Below are 26536 nucleotides of genomic sequence, written 5' to 3'. Positions count from 1 at the left end.
TGGGTTCGAGCCCCACATTTGTCAGTAAGGTTTCTGCACTGCAGGGGGTTGGGCTAGATGACCTTTGGAGCCCCTTCCAACTCAACAATTCCATGTGGTACTTCAGCAATGTGGGAAGAGGAAGAGAGCAGGGCAGTTTCTGATTTGATCCTGGAATGTCCTGCTTTTCCTTAAAGATAAAGGGACCCCTGACCATTAGGTCCAGTTGTGGACGACTCTGGGGTTGCGGCGCTCATCTCGCTTTACTGGCCGAGGGAGCCGGCGTACAGCTTCTGGGTCATGTGGCCAGCATGACTAAGCCACTTCTGGCAAACCAGAGCAGCACATGGAGACGCCGTTTACCTTCCCGCCACCTATTTATCTAATTGCACTTTGTGCTTTTGAACTGCTAGGTTGGCAGGAGCAGGGACCAAGCAACAGGAGTCTGAAGGCAGCCCTGGATAGGGAATTTTTCCTGTTTCTTGTTTTGTTGTTGTTTAGTCGTTTAGTCGTGTCCGACTCTTCGTGACCCCATGAACCATAGCACTCCAGGCACTCCTGTCTTTCACTGCCTCCCGCAGTTTGGTCAAACTCATGCTGGTAGCTTCGAGAACACTGTCCAACCATCTCGTCCTCTGTTGTCCCCTTCTCCTAGTGCCCTCCATCTTTCCCAACATCAGTGTCTTTTCCAAGGATTCTTCTCTTCTCATGAGGTGGCCAAAGTATTGGAGCCTCAGCTTCACGATCTGTCCTTCCAGGGAGCACTCAGGGCTGATTTCCTTAAGAATGGATAGGTTTGATCTTCTTGCAGTCCATGGGACTCTCAAGAGTCTCCTCCAGCACCACAATTCAAAAGCATCAATTCTTCGGCGATCAGCCTTCTTTATGGTCCAGCTCTCACTTCCATACATCACTACTGGGATGTTTTATTAAGGTTTTATACAGCTGCAATCAAAATTATTCAACCCCCATTGCAATTATTATCAAAATTTACAGACTTTCAGCAACCCAGTCAGATGGGTGGGCTATAAATAATAAAATTACTATTGTTATGGAATAATAGGACATCCATATTTTCATTGGAGAAATGTCGGAGGGTATGGATTAAGCATGCACACATACACAAAGCATCTGAATGTTGGGGGGTTTTCAAGCCTCGGATCTTGACTGACGTGTCCTTCAGGGTTCAACTCACAGCTGTTGTCCCAGTGACTCAGAAGGCTGCCAATTTCTATTTTGGCCTGGATGCGCATGGAAGCCGGTCCCTAATTATAAACTCTCCCCAGGGCTGAGAGCAGAGAGATGACAGCAGTGGGTCCCTAGCCTCACCGAGCTCTTTTGGGGGTCTGACTAACAGCTCCCTCCCTTTGGGCTGAGTCCTTTTTGGGGGCGAGGAGAGCGCCGGACGCCTGGGACCCCAATAAAAGCTCTCTGGCTCCCGGAGAGAGCAGAACAGAGCCGCTACTGGAGGACCACAGCCGACAAGCAAGACGACCCTCGAAGCATCCCAAGGCGACGATGCTGTGCCGACTGCACCTCGTGCCCCCCCGGAGCCCCCTGCTCAGCCAGGCTCTGTGGCCCCCCACCCGCTCGCTCTTTGAGGACCTGGAACGAGAGATGGATTCGCTGTGGGAGCTGCTGGGCTGCAACAGCTGGCCCCTCGGGGGCCACGAGGAAGCGTCCCGGGGGCCGGAAGAGGCCCCGTTTGCGGTGACTCAAGACATGGCCGGCTTTGACCCCCGGGAGCTGGTGGTCAAGCTGGTGGGGCAGAAGCTGGTGTTGACCGGCAGGAAGGCCACGCAGACCCCCGGAGGACCTTTCCGCTACGAGCTCTTCCGCCGGGAGTGGGACGTCCCGGGCAGCGTGGACCGCCAGCAGCTCAGCTGCTCCATCTCCCGCGAGGGCCAGCTGCGCATCGAGGCGGCCGGGCCTGCCGCCAGGACGGTGCCCATCGAGGTCGGCCGAGCGCCGGGCAGCGGCCAGGAAGCCACCTCCACCGTGGAGGGCCGCCGAACTAAAGGCTGAGGGGAAAGCGAGGCGCAGCGGAGACTCTGGGTGGACTTGGGACCCTGGATCAGGGCTTTTCTGCCAATTAATGTTTTTAAGTGGGACATTTTCCTTTGTGGTGGTCGGTCAATTTGCAGATATAATGCAGGTAATCCGACGTCTCTATGAACGAAAGCCTGCAGGTCAGGGTGGAGGGTATATTGGGTTTTTTTTGTCCTTGTTCACCTCTCATGTTTTGATGCTGCGTTTTATGTTCGGATCTCATACCCTCCAGCATTTCTCCAATGAAAATAGAGATGTCCTATTCAATAATAATAATAAAGATTTATACACAATACTATTTATGCATTATGGGGTGCTTATTTAAAATAATCTGAAATATGAATACAATTGACCATTGTAAGGCATGGGCCCACATTCTATGTGTCTAGGCAGGCTTTGCCCTAAACAAAAATGTTTTCAGCAGACACCGAAAATAATACAGTGGTACCTCGGTTTAAGTATACAGCTGGTTCCGGAAGTCTGTACTTAACCTGAAGCAAACCTTCCCATTGAAATTAATGGAAAGTGGATTAATCCGTTCCAGACGGGTCCGCGGAGTACTCAACCTGAAGCGTACTTAACCTGAAGTATGAGTGTAATTGGTTCCGGAAGTCCGTACTTAACCTGAAGCGTACTTAACCTGAAGCGAACTTTCCCATTGAAAGTAATGGAAAGTTGATTAATCCGTTCCAGACGGGTCCGCGGTGTGACTGTATTATGCTTTTATGCAGAGGGCCTTCTCAGTGGTGGCGCCCTCCCCGTGGAACACCCTCCCATCAGATGTCAAGGAGATAAATAACAATTTGACTTTCAGAAGACATTTGAAGGCAGCCCTGTTGAGGGAAGTTTTTAATGTTTGATTATGTTTTTATATGTGTTGGAAGCCAGGATGGCTGGGGCAACCCAGTCCAATAATAAATAAATAAATAAATAAATAAGTTATTACTGTTATTATTCTGAGGTGGTTCAGATGTAGGTTTGGGCCTGTCCGGACTGACTTGTGAGAGGTAGAAATTAAATATACACCCACATCAACATTGCCCCTTAACAATTTGAAGTGTGTGCATTGAATTCCATTCCCCGGTTTTCACAGGCTTGAAATGTTTTAGGAGCGCCAACACTTGGGGGAATTTTGAGTGGTAGAAAAAAAAATATCCTTGCTTCGTCATCCTTGTACCTTGGTCCTGGACTGGTGGCTGATGCAAGGAGTTGCAAGAAACTGATAATGCCTCACTCCACACCTTTCACCCAGATTGTGAGACTTGAAGCAGAAGGGGGTTGAGGCAGAAAGTGGATGTGCTTTAAAAAAAATATAAATTCCCTTCCTTAGCTCGCCCGTAACTTCCCTTTGCCTAGCAAAAGCAGGACTGCGCCGTTCCTTCTGGAGACAGTAAAGGAGGAAGGCATGTGGGAATCTAGGTGAGAGAACTTAACTCGGTGCTGTTTCTCAGCCTGGCCCACCTCGCAGGGCTGGTAGCAAGAAAACGTGGTTGGCATCTGGGAGGGGGCTGTGCGTGACCCCTGCATATCCCTGCATTCCAGGGAGTTGGACTAGATGATCCGCAGGGTCCCTTCCCACTCTATGATTCTGTGACAAAGACAGAGCTCAGGTTTGGAAAGCAGGTCTTGCCAACAGCATCCTTGTCGGCCCCCCAACCCAGTCTGGCACCCCCCTTCGCAAAAACAGGCAGCCTTTTTTTCTCAGATTATGCAACCGAAAAAAGGGGGAGGGATTTCTCTACTAGAGTCTAGTGTCTTCCAGAAGGATCTGTTGATTTCCTGTTTTCCATGCAGCTGCTTTTGGGGGAGGGGGTGCTCCTGGCGCCCTTCCAACACCCCAGGGCACTTTTTCGCAGCATGGGGGAAGCCCAATGAGCCCTGCACCTTTCTCTCTCTTTTCAATTATATTTTATTAACTTTCAACATTTTTTGACATATACAGTCAAAACAGTTTCTCTTATTTTCCAAGACTTCCCACCCTGCTTTCCACTGAGTTGTTGCTTCTCCCCTTCCGCAGACCCTCTATAATATCCTATCAAACCACAACCGCAATATTATAATCCAATTCCTCCTGTTGCTCATTGTTCACCATACTAGAATATTTCTTTTTAAACGGTCCAAAAAAAGGGCATCCATTCTTCCATAAAACACTCATTCGATTCTGCTAATTTTTGCCAGTTCTGTGCCTTTCCTGGGGCTTCTCGGCACGACAGCGGCTAGCAAATCCTCTCTTGCAAACTGTGGCAATCGTTTCTGGATTGCTTCCAAGGCCTTCCCCTCTCAGCTGCGTCTCTCGACAGACGTCTCTGGAAGGACCTCCTCGGTTCCAGGCCCGCCTGGAAAGGCCTCTTACAACACGTTGCGTCAGTCTCTGGGCTCGTGCCAAGGAGCTGGCCGGCAGATAAAAAGCCGGGGCGCGCTTGGAGTCAGCCAGACAGAAAGGAAGCACAGCTGAAGGAGCTCCGCTTGCTGGATCATCTCTTCCCTGGCTGTTTGTCTGCGGCACCACCATGGCGAGCTATTCCCGCTACCTGCTCCGAATGCTGCCCCTGCGCCGCTGGCCGGTGCACAGCTTTAGCCCTGTCTGGCTCAGTGGGCCGCAACCAGCTGGCGGGGCCCTCTGGCCGGCAGTCGGGCAAAGCCTCGTCGACCGGGTCGCAGCCGATGTGGAGAGGCAGATTGTGGAAATGGAGACAATGAGCAGGGCCTTCTTCCAGGCCTCACCGCTGCAGAAGTTCCTGCGGGAAGCGCCGCCAGAGGAGAACGTGGCTCGGGACGGCGAGGCAGGCGGAAAGTTTCGCTTCTCGGTGGACGTGGCCGGCTTTGCGCCAGAGGACGTGGCTGTGCAGCTGGACGGCAGGAAGCTGATGGTGATCGCCAAGCGGCTGCGTGAGAGCACAAGCGAGGAGGGCGGCTGCGTGAGGGAACGCCACGAGGTGCACCGAGAGGCTTTCCTCCCTGCCGACGTGGACCTCCAGGCCTTGACGTGCTCGCTGGCATCCGATGGGCGGCTGTGCATTGAGGCCCCCCGCCTGGCTGCGGCAAAAGCCATCCCCATCGACGTGAAGGCGGCCGACCAGCAGGTTCCGGGAACCAGCACAGAGAAGGACCCGGAGAAGCCACAGGATGCTTGAAAAGTGTGGACGCTTTGGGCACTCAGCAGCTGCTGTGGGAATTAGTGCAACGTCTTAGTTCGGCTCCCCATTCAAAAGAGCGTCTGCCAGGATTCCAGCTGACCTTTCGACTGCCTTGACTAATATTTCCAATTTATTAATCACCTTCAAAAGCGATGTACGGTTCTTTTCCTTGTGTGCAATTAAAAGTTGTGTGTCTTATTTCTCCACATTAATCGCCAAACTGATTTATGCTTCTGTTCTTCATCCACAATAAAAATTGTGCTTTATTTTTGCACGTTGGTTGTGTTTTTGCTTGCTTTCATAGAATTGCAGAGTTGGAAGGGACCACGAGGGTCATCTAGTTCAACCCCCTGCAATGAATGAATATTTTGCCCAATGTGGGGCTCGAACCCATGACCCTGAGATTAAGTGTTCCCGTGCTCTACCAACAGAGCTATTCAGTGGGTCTGCTTTGAGCATGACTAATGTAGGGGGCACAACTTTTCCAATGGCGTGCTCCTCCCCCTCCACTGGTACCCTGAAGGCAGGATTCAATTTGGCGGGATTTCAAGATGGAAACCCAAGTTATCGGTTTGCTGGGCGGCCAGGCAAATTTGGGGGTGCCCCCTGCAGCGGTTCAGTGGCCCTGCAGTTGCAGCCAACCACAACCAAGCACATTTAGCTAACAAATTTCGTTTCGCAGTTGGATGAGGCGGATTTATGGCCTTGTCGGTGATTTGTAACCATGCGTGGTTGAGCCTCCAGCCAATTTTTTAGGACAGAAGGGAACGATCTTATTTGTGGGTTTACTTGATCATCATAGTGGGAACCAGGATGCAAAACAGGCCTAGAGATAGCCATTAGATTATGGAGAACCTCCATCTTTAGCAGCAGTCTACCTACAAATGCCAGATTGCTGGAGGCAAACAGGAAGGAAGGCCTGGGGCCGCTACAGAGGCACCTGGGCAGCCCTAGTGGGAGGGTGAAAGCTGGAGTAAGTTGAACTCTGGGAGCCCCCAAATTTTCCCAAAAAGGACTTTTTTTTTTTAGATGGTTGCACTAATATATTGCATGCACTTAGGAATTGTTGGCAACAGATCTGAACAATGATGTGCACATGTTGTTTTAAAAATGTTAAAAAAAAAAGAGCTTCTGAGCTGATTTACTGCAAAGAGCAGGAGCCCGGAGCAGTCTATCTGAACAGCTAGAACTCAGAATTTTCAAGCCACGGCAGCACCCTTAAACTGAACCAATTGAAAACACACCGGTGCTTGCCTGTTGGTGCCAGCAGTCTTTGTTACAGAGGCGACACATCCAGAAACAACACGTAGTTGAAACTACATTACTAGGGAAGGTTTCTGGGAGCCACACAGACAGTCCTCGAGGGCCACTTTCCTAGCAGGTTGTGCTTCCCCAGTTTTAATACACAGCAGCCCTCCTCCATCAGGCTCTCGCTGCCCTCCATATTTATTCTTCGCTAACCCAAAGCTTTTACATAATGCCCTCCCCTCAAAATAATAATAATATTTTTTTTTAATGCATCAGAATCTTGTGGTCTGCTGCTGACAGATTTTCCTTTATTAGAGAATTTGTGGGGCAGTGGTGGTTTTCACAGTTTAAAATCTGACAGCGGTCAAACTAATGATAATAATTAATAAACGAGAGTGTCCTGCCTGGGCCGGGGGCGGGGCCATGTCCTGGGGAAGGCCAGACCAGTGGGTGCTGGGTTTGGGGGGGGGGACGACGACCCAAGAATGCCGTCATAAGGCTGGCGCCAGAAAGGCTCTGGGGTGGGGGCAAAGAAGAGTCCGGGGGGGGAATTCAGAAGGGGGCCTCTGCCCCTTCGTTTGGCCTCCAGAGGGGGTGATTTGGGGAGGGGGGGGAAACACCCACCCGTCCTCATCTCCACTCTCTTCTCCCCCCTCAACCCACTGCATGCCCCCCCCCAAAAGTGTGCTGAGTTTCCAATAGAGGAAAGGGCCTGCTCACTTTGTGCGTCGGAATCAGTACGGATAGAGCTCCTAGGGTTCCCTGCACAGCCCTAAACATTCCCCACAGTTCCTCGCGGCTGCCCACCTGACCCTGTCTCGCTGCGGAGGTCCATTTCCGTAATCCCGCCCTCCTCCGCAGAAACCCACCGGCTCCCCCTTTTCTGCATAGGACCCCAAAAGACCCCCTTGGCTGCACAAGCTCTGCCCGCCACGTGCCTTCCGACAGAAACAGCCGAAAGGGCGAAAGGGGCATTCGAAAAAGAAAAAGGATTGAGCAGAACTTCCAGTGAATTCCGTCCCCACCCCATCCCCACCGCAAAAAGAAGATACCCACAAGTCCGGGTCCCTTCGAGACCCTGCTAATTCCAGTCTCTGCAGTCAGAGCGATGGCGCGAAAAATCCCTCCCACCGCCCCATGGATCTCTCCAGTTCCCCTGCCGGCCCCACCGCAAAGTGGTCTGCTGCATCTCGCGACTAAGAGGAGGGTGTGCGCAGCCTCTGGGGAGGGGAGGATCTAAGCCCCCCCCCCCGCCCCAGCTGCTACCCTACAGGTCCAGAGCTGTGTATGCGTCTGTCGAGGGCCGGGTGGAAGGAGGAGAGCCGGAGTGGGGGTGGGTGGGTGTGTGCCGTGGTGGGGAGGAGGGATGGAGAAAAGAGGGGCTGGTCTTCCGCCGCTTGGGCTCCTTGCCGTCCCCTGTCAGCAGATGGCGCTAGTTCCTGGCTGCGATGACGACCGACAAGGCCACGCCCCCCAGCGCCACGGCTGTTGCGCCAAAGAGCCACTTCCACGGAATTGACTGGGAAAGAGAGATGGTGTTGTCATTACAATTATTCTTATTGCATTACAATTACAACGATCATTATTGAACAGTGGTGCCTCGCAAGACGAAATTAATTTGTGCTGCGAGTCACTTCGTCTAGACTCTAGCGATAATTCCCTCTGGCGAAGCATGGGTTGCCGCGGCAAAAAAAAACCAAAAACCGCCGGAAAACGTCTTGCGAAGCATGGCTTTTGTCTAGCGAGTTTTTCGTTGCGCGAGGCATTCGTTTTGCAAGGTACCACTGTATTAATACTGATCGTTATTATTGCTATTATTATTATTACTATCATCATTATATTCTATTTATTATATATGACTAGTAGAGATGTAAAAAGAAAAGCATACTATTAAACGGGAAGCTAAAAGCAATGTTTAAAATGAGAAATGTAAAATAATTATATTAAAATGGTAAAAAAAAAAAACCAACCAAGGTAAAGTGTTAGCAATTCTAAAATTAAGACAAGATCCAACGCCTTGCATTGCTGGAGTGTCACTTAGCTAAAGCACCCATGGCAGACAGACATCGCAGCTCTGCTTAAAAACAAGTTCGCAAGTTCCAGAGAGAGACCACTCCGCTGTTGAACAGCTCTTGCCAACAGTTTTCTCCCTGACCAGAGGAGGAATGACCGCTGGGAGGGGCAAAGAAACTCCCTGCTGCATCTACAGCGCCACAAGCGGGTGCCTTCTTCTGCCCTGCCTGCAAGAAAACATGTCTCTCCCGCCTGGGTCTCTGCCGTCCAGCAGCTTGACCTTGCCCCCCAAAGGCCCACCCCTCCATTCTCTCCTGAGACAGACAGATGCCAGCCTGCACACACACACACACAGATTCCTGCATTTGCAGGGGGTTGGACTAGATGACCCACGGGCCCCTTCCGGCTTGACCTACCCGCGATGACTTGTCTTTGCACTTGGCGGTGGGGCCGCTGGGGTTGCCCAGCATCTTGCGGTACATCTCCGTCTCCACGCACTTCTGGTCGGCGTGCTTCTTCGCCAGCTTCGAGAGCTCTGTGTGAATGGTCTGGCGGGGGGCGCAGGGAGAGAAGGAAGGTGTATTTTAGAGGAAGCAGGAGAGGGAGCCTTCCTGGCCAATATCTGACTTATAGAAAAACTATACCACACTTTATTTATTTATTTATTTATTTATTTATTTAAAAAGTTGAGCAGTTCAATTATGTTTTTGAAAAAAATAAATGACTAAAATACATAGACCAATCTACACCAAAAAAAATCATTTGAAGAATACCAATAAAACATTGAAAACAAATTTTAAAAAGTAATTTGACCCGCCAAAAGCAGAAAATATTTATTATTATTAACAATGTTGGTTTTTTTCTGGGGGTACACAAAGGTATGCAATTCCAGCACCTTTTTTTTTGTGTAGAAGAGAAGCATGGATTTTTATTTATTAAAATTGTATACCGCCCTTCATCCGTAGATCTCAGGGCAATTCACAGCATTAAAATGCCATATAAAAACACAAAATGCATAATAAAAGAAAGAACAAGAAAAGGGGAAATACCCACTAACTCCCCTCCCACAAACATTTAAAAGGGTATAGGAAGTTAATCAATCCCAGGAACGTTTTACTAGCCACGGATATATTTGGGTCTCCAGTTTTTTTTCCCTTCTTTTTTTGGACTACAAGTCCCATCATCCATAGCTACCAGGATCAGTGGTCAGGGATGATGGGCACTGTAGTCCAAAAACAGTTGGAAACCCTGCAAGAAATGATAAGAACACGATAGAACATGGTTACAGGTAGGTAGCCGTGTTGGTCTGGATCGAAGTAAAATAAAAAAAATTCCTTCAGTAGCACCTTAAAGACCAACTAAGTTTTTATTTTGGTATGAGCTTTCGTGTGCATGCACACTTCTTCAGATACTGTATCTGAAGAAGTGTGCATGCACACGAAAGCTCATACCAAAATAAAAACGATAGAACATAATAGAGCATCGCAAATGCCTGAGCCGCCACCATTGAAGGATTCTGCTGCAGATTGCTGGACTCAGACAGGACAGGTGAGTCCTAAAACTTGGGTTACACCTGTTGCTTCTATTATATATAAGAACTCACCTGCCCTTTGCTAGAGCAACTTCAGAGTTTCCTCACCTGACCCTACACCCCGGTTGGGCTTTGCCACGCTTCTTGGAGGAACCTGTGGCCCTCAACCCCACCATATCTGGCCCTCGGCTTAATTTAATGCAGGGCAACAGAGCGTTAGCAATGACCTAACGTGCTGGTGGGCTCTCTCCCTTGCTGGGCAGGGATCTGGGCAACCGGCTTCAGGCGCCGGGTTGGATTGGATGCCCTCAAAGGGTACCAGGATTCTATCCGCCATCTGAGCCAGAAGCAAGCCACATCTGGGGGCAGCGGCGACATACGCCTCTGCCTACAAGCCATTGACGATCGCCCGGTTCAAGATCCTGCAGTGGGTCAGATTCTGACTGATTTCCGCATTGCAGTGGGGTTGGGCTAGATGACCCTCTGGCCCTTTCCAGACCTACGATGCTCTGAGCCTTACCTTATTCGATGGCTCCAGCTTCAAGGCGGCTTTCAAGATGGGGATGGCCTCCCTGTATTCGCCTTGCTGAGCCAGGACCTAGGAGAACATAGGCAAAACCCGTGTTTACAGTGGATCATTTTGCAGGTTTCCAAACTTTAGCGTTTCCTAATCCGCTATTTTCAAGGACGTGAGAAAAGCCAGCTGTTTTTGGACTACAATCCCCACCATCCCTGGCCACTGGGTCCTGCTAGCTCTGAAAGATGAGAGTTGTAGTCCAAAAACAGCTGAAGAAAAAGGCCCCGGATGTTGCAGCCCCTTCCATGGCCGAGTGTGGGATTCGAAACCCAGGCTCCCAGGTCTCAGCCAAGCACTCTAACCACTGCACCACACTGCCATCATCCAGGGGGGTCATCCATGCACTTTCCAGAGACCTGGGTTCAAATCCAACCATACCTAGGCAAGTCCACCGGATGCCCCTGGAGCACTCCCTGCCTCTCGGCCACACCTAGGGCTGTTGCGAGGGTGAAAGGAGGAGGGGGGCACTTGCAGCCACCTGGACCCTCTACCCTTCCTCTTCTCCACCCCCTGAAAGACAACCCCTACCTTCCCCTTCCGAAAAAGGGCTTTGATGTTGTCCGGCTGCTGTTCCAGGACTTGGTTGCAGGATCGCAGGGCCGCATCGTAGTGGTCCAACTTGAGCTGAGAGGCGGCTAAATTGTTCAGGCACTTCATCTTGACGTCCACTAATCCCTCCTCCTCCTCCTGGGCAAAGTCCACTGCAGGGGGGCGGGGGGAAGAGCGGGGTTACTAGAAAGGGGGCGGAGTTGCAGCTTGGACAGGGGTGCGGGTTCGAAATGGCAAAACAAGGGCTCTTCCTAGGAATGGAAACTCCAAAGAATCACAGAAGTGGAGAGCTGGAAGGGACCCTGAAGGTCACCCAGCCCAACCCCCTGCAAGGCAAGTGTCCCTGGCAGGTGGGCCTCCAACCTCTGCGGAAAAACCTCCAAAGAAGGAGAGACCGCCACCTCTCAAGGGAGCACGTTCTGCCATTGAGCAACACTCCCTTGCTTCTGTCTTGCAAGGGAATGCAGACCCCGGCCCAACCTACATCTCCCCCTCCGCTGCCCCAGCTGTAAAAGTAAAAAATAAAACCCAACTCATCTAAAGTGTCTAGGAAGAGAGCAGAAGAAGATGGAATAAGTAGTGTAGGGTCTGCTGCCCCTGCTCACTTTGCACTGTCTCTATGTCTCTCCATTCCTTATTTTTATATTATTATTATTATTATTATTATTATTATTATTATTATTATTATTATTATTTATATGCAGCCCATCTGACTGGGTTTCTCCAGTCACTCAGGCGTCTTCCAACAAATTAAAACACAATCAAACATTAAAAACTTCCCGATACAGGGCTGCCTTCAGATGTCTTCTAAAAGTTATGCAGTTAGCTATCTCCTTGAGATCTGATGGGAGGGCTAAATGATGCTCCCCAAGTGCACCCTGCCTCCACGCAAGTCCAGGACTGTGACGAGTCACTCCAAATCCTCCCGTGAGTGCTGCGTGACGACAGCCTTGCGTTTTTATATGTATAGGAAGATATCTTTTATCAAGTTGTTGTTGCTTTTGATCCTGAACTTTCAGGGTACAAGGCAGCTCAAGAAGTTTAATAAACACTTTTGAAAACTGGGGCTCAAAGCTGCTAGTCCTATATTTAGCAAGAGTGCCTGTTAGCTCCACCCCACCCCCATCCGCCATGGGGGAACCAGGCACCTTTTGAACTGGAGCCGATAATCTTCAGCGCAATGTCGTAGGAGTTGATAGCCAGGACGTAGTCCGCTCGCTGGTAGTGGAAGTTGCCACGCTCCCTCTTCCGGTTCGCCAGCTCAATCTTCTCCTTCCCACTTAGGAGTTCCAGGTCGGGGGCATCCTGGGCCGCTAGGAGCTCCACTTCAAGTTCCAGGGATGAGTCAGGGGGGATGTCTGGACTCCTGGTTGGAAAACCGGAGGAAAAAACACTCCGTTCATTAAAAAAAAGCATGGGCATTGCTCTACAGGATCAGAGCCAAATTCCACCCAGCCCAGGACCCTGACTCCGACAGAGGACAGCAAGACTGCAGGTGAGGCACCCCAAAGATCCTGAAGGAGCGTCTCCACCCCCATCATCCAGCCCAGACACTGAGGTCCAGCTCTGAGGGCCTTCTGGTGGTTCCCTAACTGTGAGAAGTGAGGCTACAGGGAATCAGGCAGAGGGCCTTCTTGGTGGTGGCACCCGCTCTGTGGTATGGCCTCCCTGCAGATGTCAAGGAGATAAACATCAATGTTTGATGTTTTATTATGTTTCTGTATATGCTAGAAGCTACCCAGGGTGGCTGGGAGGACTACAAATAATAAGATTATTATTCTTATCCGGTTTACACAGGGCACTCATGACACTTGAATCCTACAGGGTCAGCCTAGGAAGGGGCGGAGTGGGAGTTTCTGGACAAGCAAAAGGATTTCTTTAGGCTTCAGCAGATCCTCTTTCTTCGAGGATTAAATCTCCCGTCAACCCCCTGGGGTGAAGGGATCCCTCAACCCTCTTCCTCACCTACCTCCCTTGCCGGCCGAAGCAGTACTTTGCGTCTGAAATGATGAGCGCCGTCTCTCCCATCTCCATTAGCTGTATGCAGAGGTCCAGGGCCTGCAGAGAGAGAAAAATGATTCCAGCAACTGTTGGGACGGAAGGAGAGCCCTCCCAGGCCAGAAGTAAGATTCCTGGGAGCTGGTACTCTGAGGGAAGAACATGGTCATTGCAGCTAGCAGGAAAAGGGGGCTCATCTAGTCCAACATCTGGTTCTCACTGTGGCCAAGAGAACAGCTCTGCACGGCAGCCTAAGGACAGGATCGGAGGGTGATAGCTAGAGATGTGAAGGCCCGGGAAAACCCCGGGAAAATTTGGAAAAAACCCCGGGTTTTTCCTGAAGCCTTTTTTTTCTGAAAAATTGAAAAAATAGATTATGGAATGTTTTATTTTAATATTAATAAAATATTTTAAGATAAGGGGTTCAAATATTTTATAAATCATTTTTAAAAAATATGTGTGGTGTCAGATTATTCTAATTTCTGTGAGGACAAGCAAACTGAAGTCTCCAATGCAAGAACAAGATACACTTCTTCCTTTAGGAGGTGCTGTTGTCACCAGAAAAGAAGGTTTTAATTTTTGGTTTTGCATGTGTGTGGTATGCATTGGTTCTGTTCCTCTTCACTAGGCCTCAAAGCACTGGGAGAAAATATAGAGCAACAAAAAGGGCCTGAAAGTATATGTGCTGTCGTGGCAATCAGAGAAGTGTTATGAAAGAACAAAAGAAATGAAAATATTTTAAACATTAAATGCCGTAAAACAGTCTTTAAAAAGTGAAATAAACTAATTTAAGCATATAGTAGTAGCTAAAGTGGTTAACAGGTCAGTGTGAGGAAATCAGTGTGAGGTCTCATGGGCAAAACATGGGAGGTGGAGGAAGCATGTTGCATAGCAAACAGTGATGAATGACAAGTTAAATTTCAGTTCCCGTTTGGATACACTATATTTTTAATATGCTAGTTGTGATAAGTTTATGCCCATTAAAATTGTCCATAGTTATATTTTGTTTCTAAAGCAGGGGTCCCCAGACTTACCGGGCTTCGGGCCGGTGCCCACCGCGCCGACCGCACGGCGGGCCGGAGAGCAGGGGAGTGCGCGCGCAGCGGGCCGGAGGGCGGGGGAGTGCGCGCCCGTGCGCATGCGCACACGCACACGGTCGGGAAAAAACCGCCGAAAATCGCTTGTGCGCATGCGTATGGGCCTCCCCCGACCCGGAAGTGCATCGGAAATGACCTCTTCTGGGTCAGGAGAGGCCCATACGCATGCGCACAAAGCATTTTCGGCGATTTTTTGCCGATTTTGAAGATCGCCGCCGCGCTGCGCGCCGTAAGAGCGGGCGGCGGCAGCGGGCAGCGGGGGTCGTCGCGGGCCGGATTGGGAGGCTAATTGGGCCGCATCCGACCCGGGGGGGCGTAGTCTGGGGACCCCTGTTCTAAAGTAACAGAATTACTTTCAATCTGGAAAAAAAGAAGTGCTAATGTAGCGTTTTTTTCATTTTTTCTGAAAATTTCTGTTTTTTTCTTTTAAAAAACCAGGGGAAACCCAGGGGTTTTTCCGAGCTTCAAAATTTCCGGAAATTTTACATCTCTAGCGATAGCCCTCTGTGCCTGCCGCTCCCCAGGATCTGTCACCCGGAGGCAGACTTCACTCAGCTATCGTAAGAAGAGTTGTGAGAACATCTTATAGCTGCACCAATACAAGATGGGGCACACCTGGTTTGTCAGTAAGTAGTACATGTGAAAAGGATCAAAGGGTCTAAGTAGACCCCTAGCATAACATGAGTCAACCCTGTGATGCAGCAGCAAAAAAAGTCTAATGTTATTCTAGGCTGCATCCACAGAAGTCCAGTTTCAAGGTAAGTCACAATTCGGCTCTGTTCTGCCTTGGCCAGACCCCAAGTGTCCAGTGGTGTCCAGACCGCTCAGTGTCCAGTTCTCGGAGCCACAATTTAAGGAGGATATTCAAATCAAATCAAATTCATCAATTCGATAAGGAGGCTATTGAGATGCCTGAATATGTGCAGAGGCGGGCGAATGAGATGACCAAGGGTCTGTTAACCAAGCCTGATGAGGAACGGTGGAAGGAGCTGGGTATGTTTAGCCTGGAGAATCATAGAATCATAGAGTTGGAAGAGACCACAAGGGCCATCCAGTCCAACCCCCTGCCGAGCAGGAAACACCATCAAAGCATTCCTGACAGATAGATGGCTGCCAAGCCTCTGCTTAAAGACCTCCAAAGAAGGAGACTCCACCACACTCCTTGGCAGCCAATTCCACTGTCGAACAGCTCTTACTGTCAGGAAGTTCTCCCTAATGTTTAGGTGGGATCTTCTTTCTTGTAGTTTGAATCCATTGCTCCGTGTCCGCTTCTCTGGAGCAGCAGAAAACAACCTTTCTCCCTCCTCTATATGACATCCTTTTATATATTTGAACATGGCTATCATATCACCCCTTAACCTTCTCTTCTCCAGGCTAAACATACCCAGCTCCCTAAGCCGTTCCTCATAAGGCATCGTTTCCAGGCCTTTGACCATTTTGGTTGCCCTCCTCTGGACACGTTCCAGCTTGTCAGTATCCTTCTTGAAGAGGAGATATGAGAGATCTTCCAACATCTCAAGGGCTGTCACACTGAGGAGGGAGTTTTCTCCTGCTCTGGAACCAAACTGGACCAAGCAGAGACCAACCAGGTGCAGTTCTGCCACAACTGGCATTCAGAAGTGTTTTTTCCGGCCTCCAAGCATTGTTTTGGTTCTTTTCCTGCTCCGCCCGCCCAAAAGAGAGTTCTACGCACCTGCATGACATCGCAATCCCCCAGCGTGAAGGTGAGGCTGGGGCTCTCCTCGACCACCATGCCGCCCTGCAGCATGGTCTTAAGGCGGACGGTGACATCCTGGCTCTTAACCGGCCGGGTCTCTGGTCCCTGACCTGCGACGATGACTTTCTTTTTCAGCAAACCGCTCCCTGCGGGGAGGAACCGAGAGAAACATGCAGGAGAGCAGAAAGAAGTTTGTATCCACTTTAATTAATTGGGATTATATTTGGTGTTCCTCAATGGGTCAGTGTGACAAATTGACGCAGTTTTGAAATGTTTATTCCTACCTGGCTGGCAAAGAGTTAATCCACCTCCAGCCTGACTGACATAGAATTCTGATGGGGGCGGGACTGTTCCCAGTTTAAAAGGAGGGAGCTTGGGTTTGGTCAGTTAGGGAGAGGGAGGAGGGTGTGGTGTGATGTGGAGAAAGTGGAGAGGTCAGGAGAGTGTGAATTTAGATAAGGTTTAGGAAAGCTGGAAGTTAAATGTTTGACGGAGTTATTGTACAACTGAAACAAAGCAGATAAACACATGAAACGTTAAAGAAGCACTTATGCTTTTAAGACAATAAAATTTCATCTCTGTTTTGCCAAGAAGGTTCGTCTTTATTGTTCCAGCGGGGTATCAGGACTCACAGCCGTGGTGGCTCAAGGGAGGGCAAAACTCACCTCAGGCAGAGAGGCGGCAGTTTGTGTCCTGGAGTTACACGGAAGAGGCTTAGGAGGATAAACCTGGGGTGCCAAGAAGTTGCCAGAGTGGAAAGGGCAAGCTTTTACAGTGGGGAATCAAACTGAGAGAGACCCTTTACTGTAGGCAAGAGGTTATTCTGTTTAACAGCCTAGAGTTCCTTAAGATACCAGGCCACGTAAGCTGGAAGACACTCTTTACTAAGAAACCCACAAGTAAAAAGGGGTTTATTTTAAGGCGGCAGGAGAAGAGGGTGGGTGGTTTCACCTCTAGTGTCCTGTACCGCATTTTTGTAGTAGAGAGTGGGACACTTTGTCACAGTCAGCAATAAGGCGTTGGGTTTATGAATGAGGGAAAATGGCAATTGATGGGACCTTCTGTGTATATTTTTTGCAGAAATATAACGAATGTGAAACAGATAGATACCAGAAATTGTGGGGGTTTTTTTATCTGAGAAGCAAGTTTTGCTCTTCCTGATTTTTTTCAACAACTTTATGGAAGATTTTTAACATGAAGCCATGTTAAAGAGCAGAGGAAAAGTAACTAAAAAGACCCTTTATCACACTTCTGTCTTATATATTGTGTCATTTATCCAGACATATAAAGGCAGAGTGGGGGATTTTTGAGTTGTTCCTGTTTATATTTTTCTTATATATTTTGTGTTTTATCTTGTGAATCGTCCTGACGCCTGCATGCTTCGCAATTAATTTTGACATGGGGGGGGAAGGGGACAACAAGGAAAAAGTAGAAGCGAAAGCAGAAGTGGGAGGATCACGGAATCATGGAATTTTAGAGTCGGAAGGGACCCTGGGGGTCATCTGGTCCAACCCCTTGCAATGCAGGAATCACAGCATCCGACTCAGAAGCAAGAGCCCTGAGCAGGGTTGGGGAGCTCAGAAACAGACCTACAGGAAGGCCCACGCGAGACTCTTTGCACCCCACAACCTGCAGAGCAGGAAGGAAGCAGAAGGAAGAAATAGAGGCGGGCCTGAGGGGAAGCCAATCCCAGCTGCACCGACAGAACTTCTGCCTGCTACAGCTTTTGCTGAAGGCGCCGTCCAAAGGCAGGGTGCCCTCACCTAACACATCCACCCACTCTGGGGTCTCCTCCGTGTCTTCCGGAGCAGGGTGCTGCGAGGCGGCCGTCCCTCGGCCGTCGTTTCCGGGCACGTCCTCCAGCGGAGGGAGGCCGCTCAGGTCCTCGTCTCGCCCTTCCTCTTCCTCCTCGTCGTTATCCAGGACTTCGAAATCCTCCCCGCTGTCCAGCGTGGAGGTGTTGGATTTTGCCAGCTCGGGAGAGGTCAGGTCCACCAGGCTGGCCCCCGCCCAGTCCGGAGAAATGTCGTCCAGACCTTCTCCCCCGGAAGCCATGGCGGCGGCGGATCAGGGCAGCTGGAAAATGAAAAGGGGGAAGGAAGAAGAACATACGTTTAAAGAAGATTGGAAAATGTTTACTGAATATATGGAGGAAAATTGGGTTTATTTGAAATCGTGGGCAGCCTTAAGATAAACTCAACACTGTAAATAAGTTTTGATGGATGTAATAATGGAATACTGAATGGTTTAGCTACAGGTAGGTAGCCGTGTTGGCCTGACGTAGTCAAAACAAAATAAAAAAAATTCCTTCCAGCAGCACCTTGGAGACCAACTAAGTTTGTCATTGGTATGAGCTTCCGTGTGCATGCACATTTCTTCAGATACCAATAGTTTAGTTTATATAAAATATGCAGGTATTTTATATTGTGCAAAAAGAATCATGGAAAGAGAGGAAGGGAAATCACTGGTATTTTAAGGATGGTTAAGTGAATATTCTATAATGTAAAACAGAAATTTTATTAAAATTATTTTTAAAAAATAAAATAAAAAAGGGAGAGGGAATCAAGGGAAGGGAATGGAGTGACACCCCTAAGAAGAAAGGTTGGGGCGCTTGGGTCTCTTATTTTGGGGGGTATGGCATTAACTTACTTACTTACTTAATTTGTATGCCACCCTATACCCGTAGGTCTCAACCCACCTTTCTACCTGTATCCCTCCAAGGATCATAAAGGTAAAACGTAAAGGGACCCCTGACCATTAGGTCCAATTGTGACCGACTCTGGGGTTGCGCGCTCATCTCGCATTATTGGCCGAGGGAGCCGGCGTATAGCTTCCAGGTCATGTGGCCAGCATGACAAAGCCGCTTCTGGCGAACCAGAGCAGCACATGGAAACGCCGTTTACCTTCCCGCTGTAGTGGTTCCTATTTATCTACTTGCATTTTGACGTGCTTTCGAACTGCTAGGTTCGCATAGAATCACAGAAACTGAAGAGCCGGAAGGGGGTCCCCGAGGGTCATCCAGTCCAACCCCCTCCAATACGGGAATCACAACTAAAGCATCCAGGGCAGATGGCCACCCAACCTCTGCTTGAAAACCTCCAAGGAAGGAGAGTCCACCGCATCTTCATGTCGAACAGCTCTTACCCTTAGAAAGTTCTTTCTGATATTTAGAAAGATCTACATTGGCTCCCAGTACGTTTCCGAACACACTTCAAAGTGTTGGTGCTGACCTTTAAAGCCCTAAATGGCCTCGGTCCAGTATACCTGAAGGAGCGTCTCCACCCCCATCGTTCTGCCCGGACACTGAGGTCCAGCACCGAGGGCCTACTGGCAGTTCCCTCGTTGTGAGAAGCCAAGTTGCAGGGAACCAGGCAGAGGGCCTTCTCGGTAGTGGCGCCCGCCCTGTGGAACGCCCTCCCATCAGATGTCAAAGAGAAAAACAGCTACCAGATTTTTAGAAGACATCTGAAGGCAGCCCTATTTAGGGAGGCTTTTAATGTTTAATAGATTATTTTATTTCATTTTTCTGTTGGAAGCCGCCCAGAGTGGCTGGGGAAACCCAGCCAGGTGGGCAGGGTATAAATAATTTATTGTTGTTGTTGTTGTTGGAATCTCTTTTCTTGCAGCTTGAAGCCACGGGTTCAAGTCCTGCCCTCGCAAAACAGGAGAAAACAATCTTGTTCCCTCTTCCATGTGACAGCCCTAGAGACACTGGAAGATGGCCATCCCCTGCGTTGCAGGGGGGTTGGATTAGATGACCCTTGGGGGACCTTTGCAACTCTACAATTCTATGATCTTATAACCTCTCAGTCTCCTTTTTTCCATGCCAAACACCCCGTTCCTAATAAGGTTCTGTTTCCATCTCAGCCATCCTCCTCTGTGCAAGGAGCTCAATGTGGCATTCGGTACTTGGCTATCCCAATTCTTAATTTGAAGCCCCAACAACAACAACAACCTTGAAAGGTAGGTCTGCCGGAGAGAGGAGACTGGCCCCTAAGCTCACACTTCATGTCTCAGCAGCGATTCGAACCCGGTTCTAGCCCACATCAAAAGGCAGCCATGATAACTGGGGACTTCCAAGCTTACAATTCAGCTCCTATTTTGACATTTATTGATTTTTAAAGGAGAAAAGGTGTGTGCCAAAAGCCTTATTCTGTCATCCCAGACCGCCTCCCAGCTGTTGAGGAGGAGACTGGTGCGAATCTCCCCTTTGCCCTTAACAGAACCCCAAGCATGCGTATTGGAGAAATCACAAGCCCCCAAGGTTTGGGTGGGGGGCGGAAATGACCCTACAGACATGTCAAGACACCTCCAGGGTCTTAGCCACCCTGTGACCCAGCGAGATTGCAAACGCTGGTAACTTTTTTAAAAAAATCCGTCGAGATTTTAATCCTACCCCTTTCTGCCAGAAAGTTCAAGAGATGGGTGGGGAGGGAGGGAGGGAGGGAGGATCATAGTATCATAAAATCTGTAGAGTTGGAAAGGACCCCAAGGGTCATCTAGTCCAACCCCAGGCGATGCAGGTAGATTTTCCCCAATGTGGGGCTTAAACCCACAACCCTGAGATTAAGGGTCTCGTGCTCTGTTGACTGAGCTATCCAGAGTCCCCCTATTATTATTTTTTAATGTAGTGAACCGCCCTGAGATCTACTGATTGAAGGGCAGTATGCAAATGTAAAATTTATTTGTTTTTATTTATTTACTAAATCTGCATGCCGTCTTATACCCATGGTCTTAGGGCAGCTCACAACATAAAATTGCAACATAAAAACACAAAATATGTTACAAAAACAAGAAAAAACCATTAATCCTTGCACTCCCCAACCTCATTCCAATAATACAGCATCAGAATCATCATAGTTTTCATTCTTGCGCCGATCCCTGCGAGGTAGGTTAGGCCACAAGAGAGAAACCCACCAGGGCGAAGCTCCCCTAAGCCAGTTTGAGGACCAAGCAGAGGGTTTGCAGGCAGACAGCTGCCAATTTTTTACTGCAGGTTCATCACAGAACTGTGGGGCTAGAAGGGACCCCAAGGGTCATGTAGCCCAAACCCCAGCAACGCGGGGATCAATCACAGCCAATACAGTGGTACCTCGGGTTACAAACGCTTCAGGTTACAAACGCTTCAGGTTACAAACGCTTCAGGTTACAGACTACGCTAACCCAGAAATAGTACCTCGGGTTGAGAACTTTGCTTCAGGGTGAGAACAGAAATCATCGCGCTCCGGCGGCGCAGCAGCAGCAGGAGGCCCCATTAGCTAAAGTGGTGCTTCAGGTTAAGAACAGTTTCAGGTTAAGAACAGACGTCCAGAATGAATTAAGTTCTTAACCAGAGGTCCCACTGTATGTTACTTGCCTCTCTGCAGGGTCAGAAAACATAATTGGTTGTCCCCAACTGAGTTTTTCAGGAGTAGACCCCTTGGAAATTAACGGACCTGCGCTAGCAATGCCCATGGATCTCAATAAGGGATCTGCTCAGAATATGACCTACATTGGAAATGTCCTTTTTGAAAACAATGATGACAAGCTATATTCAATGTTAGTCATAGCAATCGCCGTAAACCCATTGCAGCTACTGGGTATGACTAACCTAGATCAATAGGCTTGAATGGCTCCCCTTAGCTGGAGACATATAACATAGCGCTATATTCACTTTTCTATGATTTCCTCTCTCTCTGTGTGTGTGAATTTGGAAATTAATTGTTTCCTGCAGAAAAGTAATAATATTAATACTAACACCAAGAAGCGTACGTAGCAGATAGTGTGCCGGACTGGGGCCTAGGTTCAAATCCCCCAACTTGGCCATGAAGCTCAGTGGGTGACCTGGGGGTGGGGGGGGGGCAGACACTGTCTCTCAAGCCAACCTACTTTGTAGGCCTGTTGTGTTGATGAAATGAGGAGCAGGAGGACAACATACAATACCTTGAGCTCCTCAGAGAAACAAATAAATCAATAACAAACAAATCAATCAATCAATCCCACTTTCCCATAACAATAACAACAATAAATAATAAGTAAATTTGCTTTTTCATAGGCTTTGTTGCCGGAGGAAGGTTTTTCATGGACAAAACTCCCCAAGTCTTCAGAAATTCACATGCCTTCCTAATAATAATAATAATAGTAATAATTTCATTATTTGTACCCCGCCAATTTGACTAAGTTGCCCCGGGCACTCTGGGTGGCTTCCAACATATGCAAAAACATAATAAAACAAATCTAGATGTCTTCTAAATCTAAGTAATGATGATACATAATAAATTTGTTTGTTCATCGGTTCTGTTCCCAGAGGGGCCTATTTTGGTGGCTAAGGCTCCCTGCACCTTCAGAAATTCACATGCCTTCTACACGCACAAGCACCCACCCTCTCCCCAGCAGACAAGACCCCACTTGCACCCCAGGCTGACCCCGTTTCTCAGGCTCCACCAGGACAGGGAAGGGAGCAAACCACTCACGGTCAGCAGATTCGCAGCACAAACAACAGGAAGCCAGTCTGCGCAACATGTTATTAACCTGCGGAACTCCCCGAGGGAAGGGCTCGGTTGCGAAACGCCTGCGTCACATGCAAAAGGTTGGTGGTTCAGTCCCAAATGGGATCCCCAGGAAGATCTGGGAATGTGCCCAGCCAGAAGCCCCGGAGAGCAATACTGAGCTCGAAGGACACGGTGTTAAGGCAGCTTTCTACATTCCTTTGCTAAAAGATTTTTTTAAAAGATAAAGCCTGCCACCTTCAAGCAAGTCTGCCTGCAATTTTGCCTCTTGCAGAAGGAATGCTCGCAGCTCAAGAGATGGTATGGAACAATATCAGAGTAATCTTAGGGTCGTGGGTTCGAGACCCATCTTGACCCTAGCAATCCCTTCCAACTCTATGTGCATGCAAGGGGAAAAGCAAGAAGCCAGGGTGGGTTCAAATCTCGCCTCTGCTGCGACCTGAACTCCCTAAGCAGATATCCTTAGCCAATATGCCCTCTGTTTCTTTCCGAGCCTAACCCCTGGCACCCCTCCCTGGGCCCCCACCTGCTGCAACACTTCACAGGGTTGTTGTCATTATTTGTGCTCTGATCTGACCATTTGGACAAATAAAATAAAATATTAGCAACAACAACCACAATTCCATTGTAGCATGCCATCTCAGGATTATAATAAAAATTAAAGCATTCTGATACAGGCAGGCATGAAAGGACAGCAAAGCTCAGACCCAGAAGCCCGATCCAAAACCAGGTTCTACTCCAACATATCCAAGCAGGCTGGCATGCAAGCAAAAATGGCTGCAACCCAGGACACATTTTCTTGCCTCTCCTCAAGCCACACACAGAGAGGAGGCAAGGGCTGGCGAGGCCGGGGTAAATGAAATTAGTAATAATAATAATAATGTGTATTTCTAGGCCACAAAAGTGAGTCAAGGGCACACACGCAACGCACGAAATCTTGAGGACTAGGAAGCTTATCACAGCAACATGGGGAAACGGAGAGAAGATTTGTGTTGGATTTCAAAGCAGGGTTACGTGATGTGGCCTAGCCTCTGAAACGCCACCCCCCCCCACATGGGCCCAGGCTCCCCTTGGCCGGGCTCCAAGGTTTAGGCCTTAATCCCCAGACGCTTCCTCCAATCCCACCCCCACCCTGCCTAAAACTTGGCAGCCAGGCCAGAGGAGCAAATGGCAAATCTTACCGCTACGGGCTTCCCAAGAGCTGCGTGGAGTTCGAGCCCTCGAGTCCCGGATTCGAAAGGCGCCACATGCACGACCTGCAAAACAAGATAAAATTTTATTGGGGGGGGGGGGACGAGAGAGGAAGGCAGCTAAAGCAGAAAGGATTGCAAACACACACAAGCACACCCTCCCCCCCCCAGCTTGCCAAGTCCAGGCAACTTCCCTCTCTGGACCACCACCCCTTTGCCCATTGCATGGATACAATCTCTGCCTTCCCCACTGTTAAGAACTCCCCCCACATTCCTGTCCTTCCCTCTTCTTCCCCCCCCCCAAATGTATTGCTTACAAGGCACTCACCTGGTCCAGGAATGATTCCTCTCCCACCAACCCCCACCTCAATTCCCCCACCACTGGCTCAGCTGACAACAGGAAGTCAACGCTACTGGCTGATGGGGCTGCCAGTCAAAGCCTGCCTCCGCCCTCTTAAAGGGAAAGGGAGGGAAAATGTTTCCCCTGTGCAGATTTGATTTATTTTGCTTCCTAAAATCCGTAAGGGCATATTAAGAATAAGATCTGTCCCAACATTTAGCTATTAAAATAGGACACTGTTCATTATTCTTCTCTCCCCGTTAAACGTGTGTTATAGATATACAGCCTAGCAACTCATAGGAATGTTTAATAATCTAATAGGAGTATTGAGGTGTTTATCAGGGGGTGAGGAAACTGAGGTCCTCCAGATTCATGGAAATGTCATCAGAGGGCACCCTAAGAGTCATCTAGTCCAGCCCCTGCAATGCCATGTCTTTGCCATCACCAATGATGTGGGTGCAGAATCCAGCAACAATGAGGATGGCCAGAGAGAGAGAGAGAGAGAGAGAGAGAGAGAGAGAGAGAGAGACGGAACCTCCCCATACAGAGGAAGTCTATCTCTGACTACCGGATGTGGGATAAACAGCAGGCAGGTACTTGTCCCAGGTACAGGAGCTTACTGAAAACATTTAGCTGGCTCAAACCAGATTATAACCGAGGACATTCTTGTTTTAGATCCCCTCCACACACAACAGAAGCTCCACATCCAGCTGCAGTCTACCTGCCTGCAATGTAAACCCCAGGAGGCAACTCTCTCAACTTCCCACGCCTTGTGGAAAAATGGATGGGCAAGAGAATTAATTTCCGGTGTCCTTAAAAGCAGAGTGCAGACTCGCCTGGATTGCCTAACACAAGAGTCAGGTTATGCATTAACCATACAGCCAAGTATTTGTCCCTCAGCCTTGCAAAATTAGCACACGTGGGCAAGTTCTGTCCCACACACCCCTCCACCTTTGATTTCTCAAAAATCAAAGATCCTAGGAGATGAAAAATTGCACCAGCTGGCATTTAATTGCATTAAGTGTGCAATAAATCAGCTTTTGCCAAGTATTGCACTCACAGAACGACAGCAGGTGCAGGTGAGCTCGGATGTGGCCAAGTTTGCAGATGAAACTAAATTGTTAGGGGTTGCAATGCAAATGTAAAGGGATGCATGTTGGAGCAAAAAAAAAAAATTAATTTTACATATATGCTCCTTGGGTTTGAACTGGCAATAACTGACCAGGAATGTAACGCTGGGTTCATAGTAGTTCACTCAAATGAAGATGTTAAACCCAGTATGTGGCAGCCATGAAAGATGCAAATTCCATGCTAGGGATCATTAGGAAATAAATTGAGAATAAACCTGTTGTTCTACAAATCTATGTTGCAGCCACATTTGAAATGCTGTGTGCTGTACTGGCCGCCTCACCTCAAAAAGGATATTATACAGCTGGAAACGATTCAGTGCTGCAAGATTCAGGACAGATAAAAGGAAGGACTTCTTCACAAACACACACTGCAAAATTAAACTGGATTTATCTGCAAATCTAATCTGCACATGTCTTCTCAGAAGTAACAACTCCCATGGTGGTTTTGGGGGTGCTGTTTGTATTAACTACTTTTATAACTTGCTTCAATCACATTTTGGGTTGGCTTCCAAGAGGACTCTGCTCAAGGCAGCGTGAAACAGGCAGTAGAAGGAAAACTGCACCCCCAAAACACATTTCAGGTCAAGCACCACTGCCAGGTAGGCTAAACCAACCTTTGCCTACCTTGTAGTCTATCAAGATCTACACTCTACACCTTCCCAGAAACCCTGGTGGGCCAACATATGCCTACCTTACTGCCTCCGGAGTAACACACTCTACATGTGGCCAGAAAACCCAGGCTGGAAGTTGTGACCATCTTGTTTAAGGCGAAATGAAACCTCTGCACACGCCCAGAAACCCAACTGGGAGCAGATTGTAACTAACCAGTTGTCCAGGGATGCACTCTGCACATACCAAGAAACCCTGGGGGCCAGCATATTCCCATTTTGCTGTGTAGGGAGAAATGCACTCTGCACATGCTCAGAAACTCGGAGAAGGGTGTCAAGCTTTACCTAATTCGTTTTCCATGTTGTTAATATGTGTTGGAAGCGGCCCAGAGTGGCTGGGGCAATCCAGCCAGATGGGCAGGATGTAAATGTTCATTTTTAATTTATTTACCGGTAGTATTAGTAAGAGATAAACTCTGCACATGCCCAGAACCCCGGGGTTCTCCCCCTCCCTTAAATTATAATTTATTACATTTACTTCATTATATATCAATAGTGCCTACTTTGCTGTCTGTGGAGGTGCACTCTGCACATGCTCAGGGGCACCCGCTTGGCGTCTCCTTCGCGCTCCTAGCGAGACGCTTGGGGGCGTGGCCTGGGGCGGGGAAGGGGGCGTGGCCAGAGGAGTTCCCCAATCGAGACAGAGGACGAGTCGAGCTGGGCTAGGCGCGGAAGTAGGTCCCGCGTTTCCATGGAAACGTGCCGGGTTCCATACGCACGCACGCCGCGCAAGGGGACGCCGAGGTCGCGCCGTGCGTGGGGCCACGCCCCAACCCGGAAGTGAGCGAGCGGCCGAGCTAGCTGGGCTCCGAGCGCGCGCCAGTC

At 49.0% G+C, this 26536-nt stretch overlaps 3 protein-coding genes across 5 annotated transcripts; 2 read left to right on the top strand and 1 right to left on the bottom strand.

Annotated features, from left to right (window-relative positions):
* Positions 1-130: 130 nt before the first annotated feature.
* Positions 131-3165, top strand: LOC118087110 (heat shock protein beta-11-like). Its single transcript, XM_088672924.1, has one exon. It carries the CDS (start codon positions 1498-1500, stop codon positions 2002-2004), a length of 507 nt encoding a protein of 168 aa, XP_088529050.1. The 5' UTR covers positions 131-1497; the 3' UTR covers positions 2005-3165.
* Positions 3166-4475: 1310 nt separating this feature from the next.
* LOC118087112 (heat shock protein Hsp-16.1/Hsp-16.11) lies at positions 4476-5439 on the top strand. Its single transcript, XM_035119449.3, has one exon. It carries the CDS (start codon positions 4539-4541, stop codon positions 5160-5162), a length of 624 nt encoding a protein of 207 aa, XP_034975340.2. The 5' UTR covers positions 4476-4538; the 3' UTR covers positions 5163-5439.
* A 1260-nt stretch (positions 5440-6699) lies between these two features.
* FKBP8 (FKBP prolyl isomerase 8) lies at positions 6700-26478 on the bottom strand. 3 transcript variants are annotated; one of them, XM_035119447.3, is made up of 10 exons: positions 26215-26478; positions 23565-23639; positions 17659-17971; positions 15872-16041; positions 13053-13141; positions 12232-12449; positions 11063-11235; positions 10478-10555; positions 8843-8974; positions 6700-7932 (listed from the first exon to the last, which is right to left on the bottom strand). In XM_035119447.3, exons 3-10 carry the CDS (start codon positions 17948-17950, stop codon positions 7846-7848), a joined length of 1239 nt encoding a protein of 412 aa, XP_034975338.2. In that variant the 5' UTR covers positions 17951-17971; positions 23565-23639; positions 26215-26478; the 3' UTR covers positions 6700-7845. The 3 variants fall into 3 exon arrangements, with proteins under 3 accessions (XP_034975338.2, XP_034975337.2, XP_088529049.1); XM_035119446.3 differs by lacking the exon at positions 26215-26478 and adding an exon at positions 23902-23985; XM_088672923.1 differs by lacking the exon at positions 26215-26478 and adding an exon at positions 23891-23956.
* Between the last annotated feature and the right edge of the window lie 58 nt (positions 26479-26536).

Source organism: Zootoca vivipara, chromosome 6 (assembly GCF_965207765.1).
Source record: "Zootoca vivipara chromosome 6, rZooViv2.hap1.1, whole genome shotgun sequence".
NCBI classification, from domain to species: domain Eukaryota; kingdom Metazoa; phylum Chordata; class Lepidosauria; order Squamata; family Lacertidae; genus Zootoca; species Zootoca vivipara.
The sequence above is the reverse complement of the archived record's forward strand: the minus strand, read 5'-3'. Positions and strand labels throughout refer to the sequence as shown.

Excerpts from the sequence above, each read along its gene's own strand:
- LOC118087110 (XM_088672924.1), top strand. The coding sequence starts at position 1,498 with ATGCTGTGCCGACTGCACCTCGTGCCCCCCCGGAGCCCCCTGCTCAGC.
- LOC118087112 (XM_035119449.3), top strand. The coding sequence starts at position 4,539 with ATGGCGAGCTATTCCCGCTACCTGCTCCGAATGCTGCCCCTGCGCCGC.
- FKBP8 (XM_035119447.3), bottom strand. The coding sequence starts at position 17,950 with ATGGCTTCCGGGGGAGAAGGTCTGGACGACATTTCTCCGGACTGGGCG. Across the intron at positions 13,142-15,871 it reads GGGATTGCGATGTCATGCAG|GCCCTGGACCTCTGCATACA; the intron begins GTGCGTAGAACT and ends CTCTCTCTGCAG. Across the intron at positions 11,236-12,231 it reads TATCGGCTCCAGTTCAAAAG|TGGACTTTGCCCAGGAGGAG; the intron begins GTGCCTGGTTCC and ends GCCCCCCTGCAG.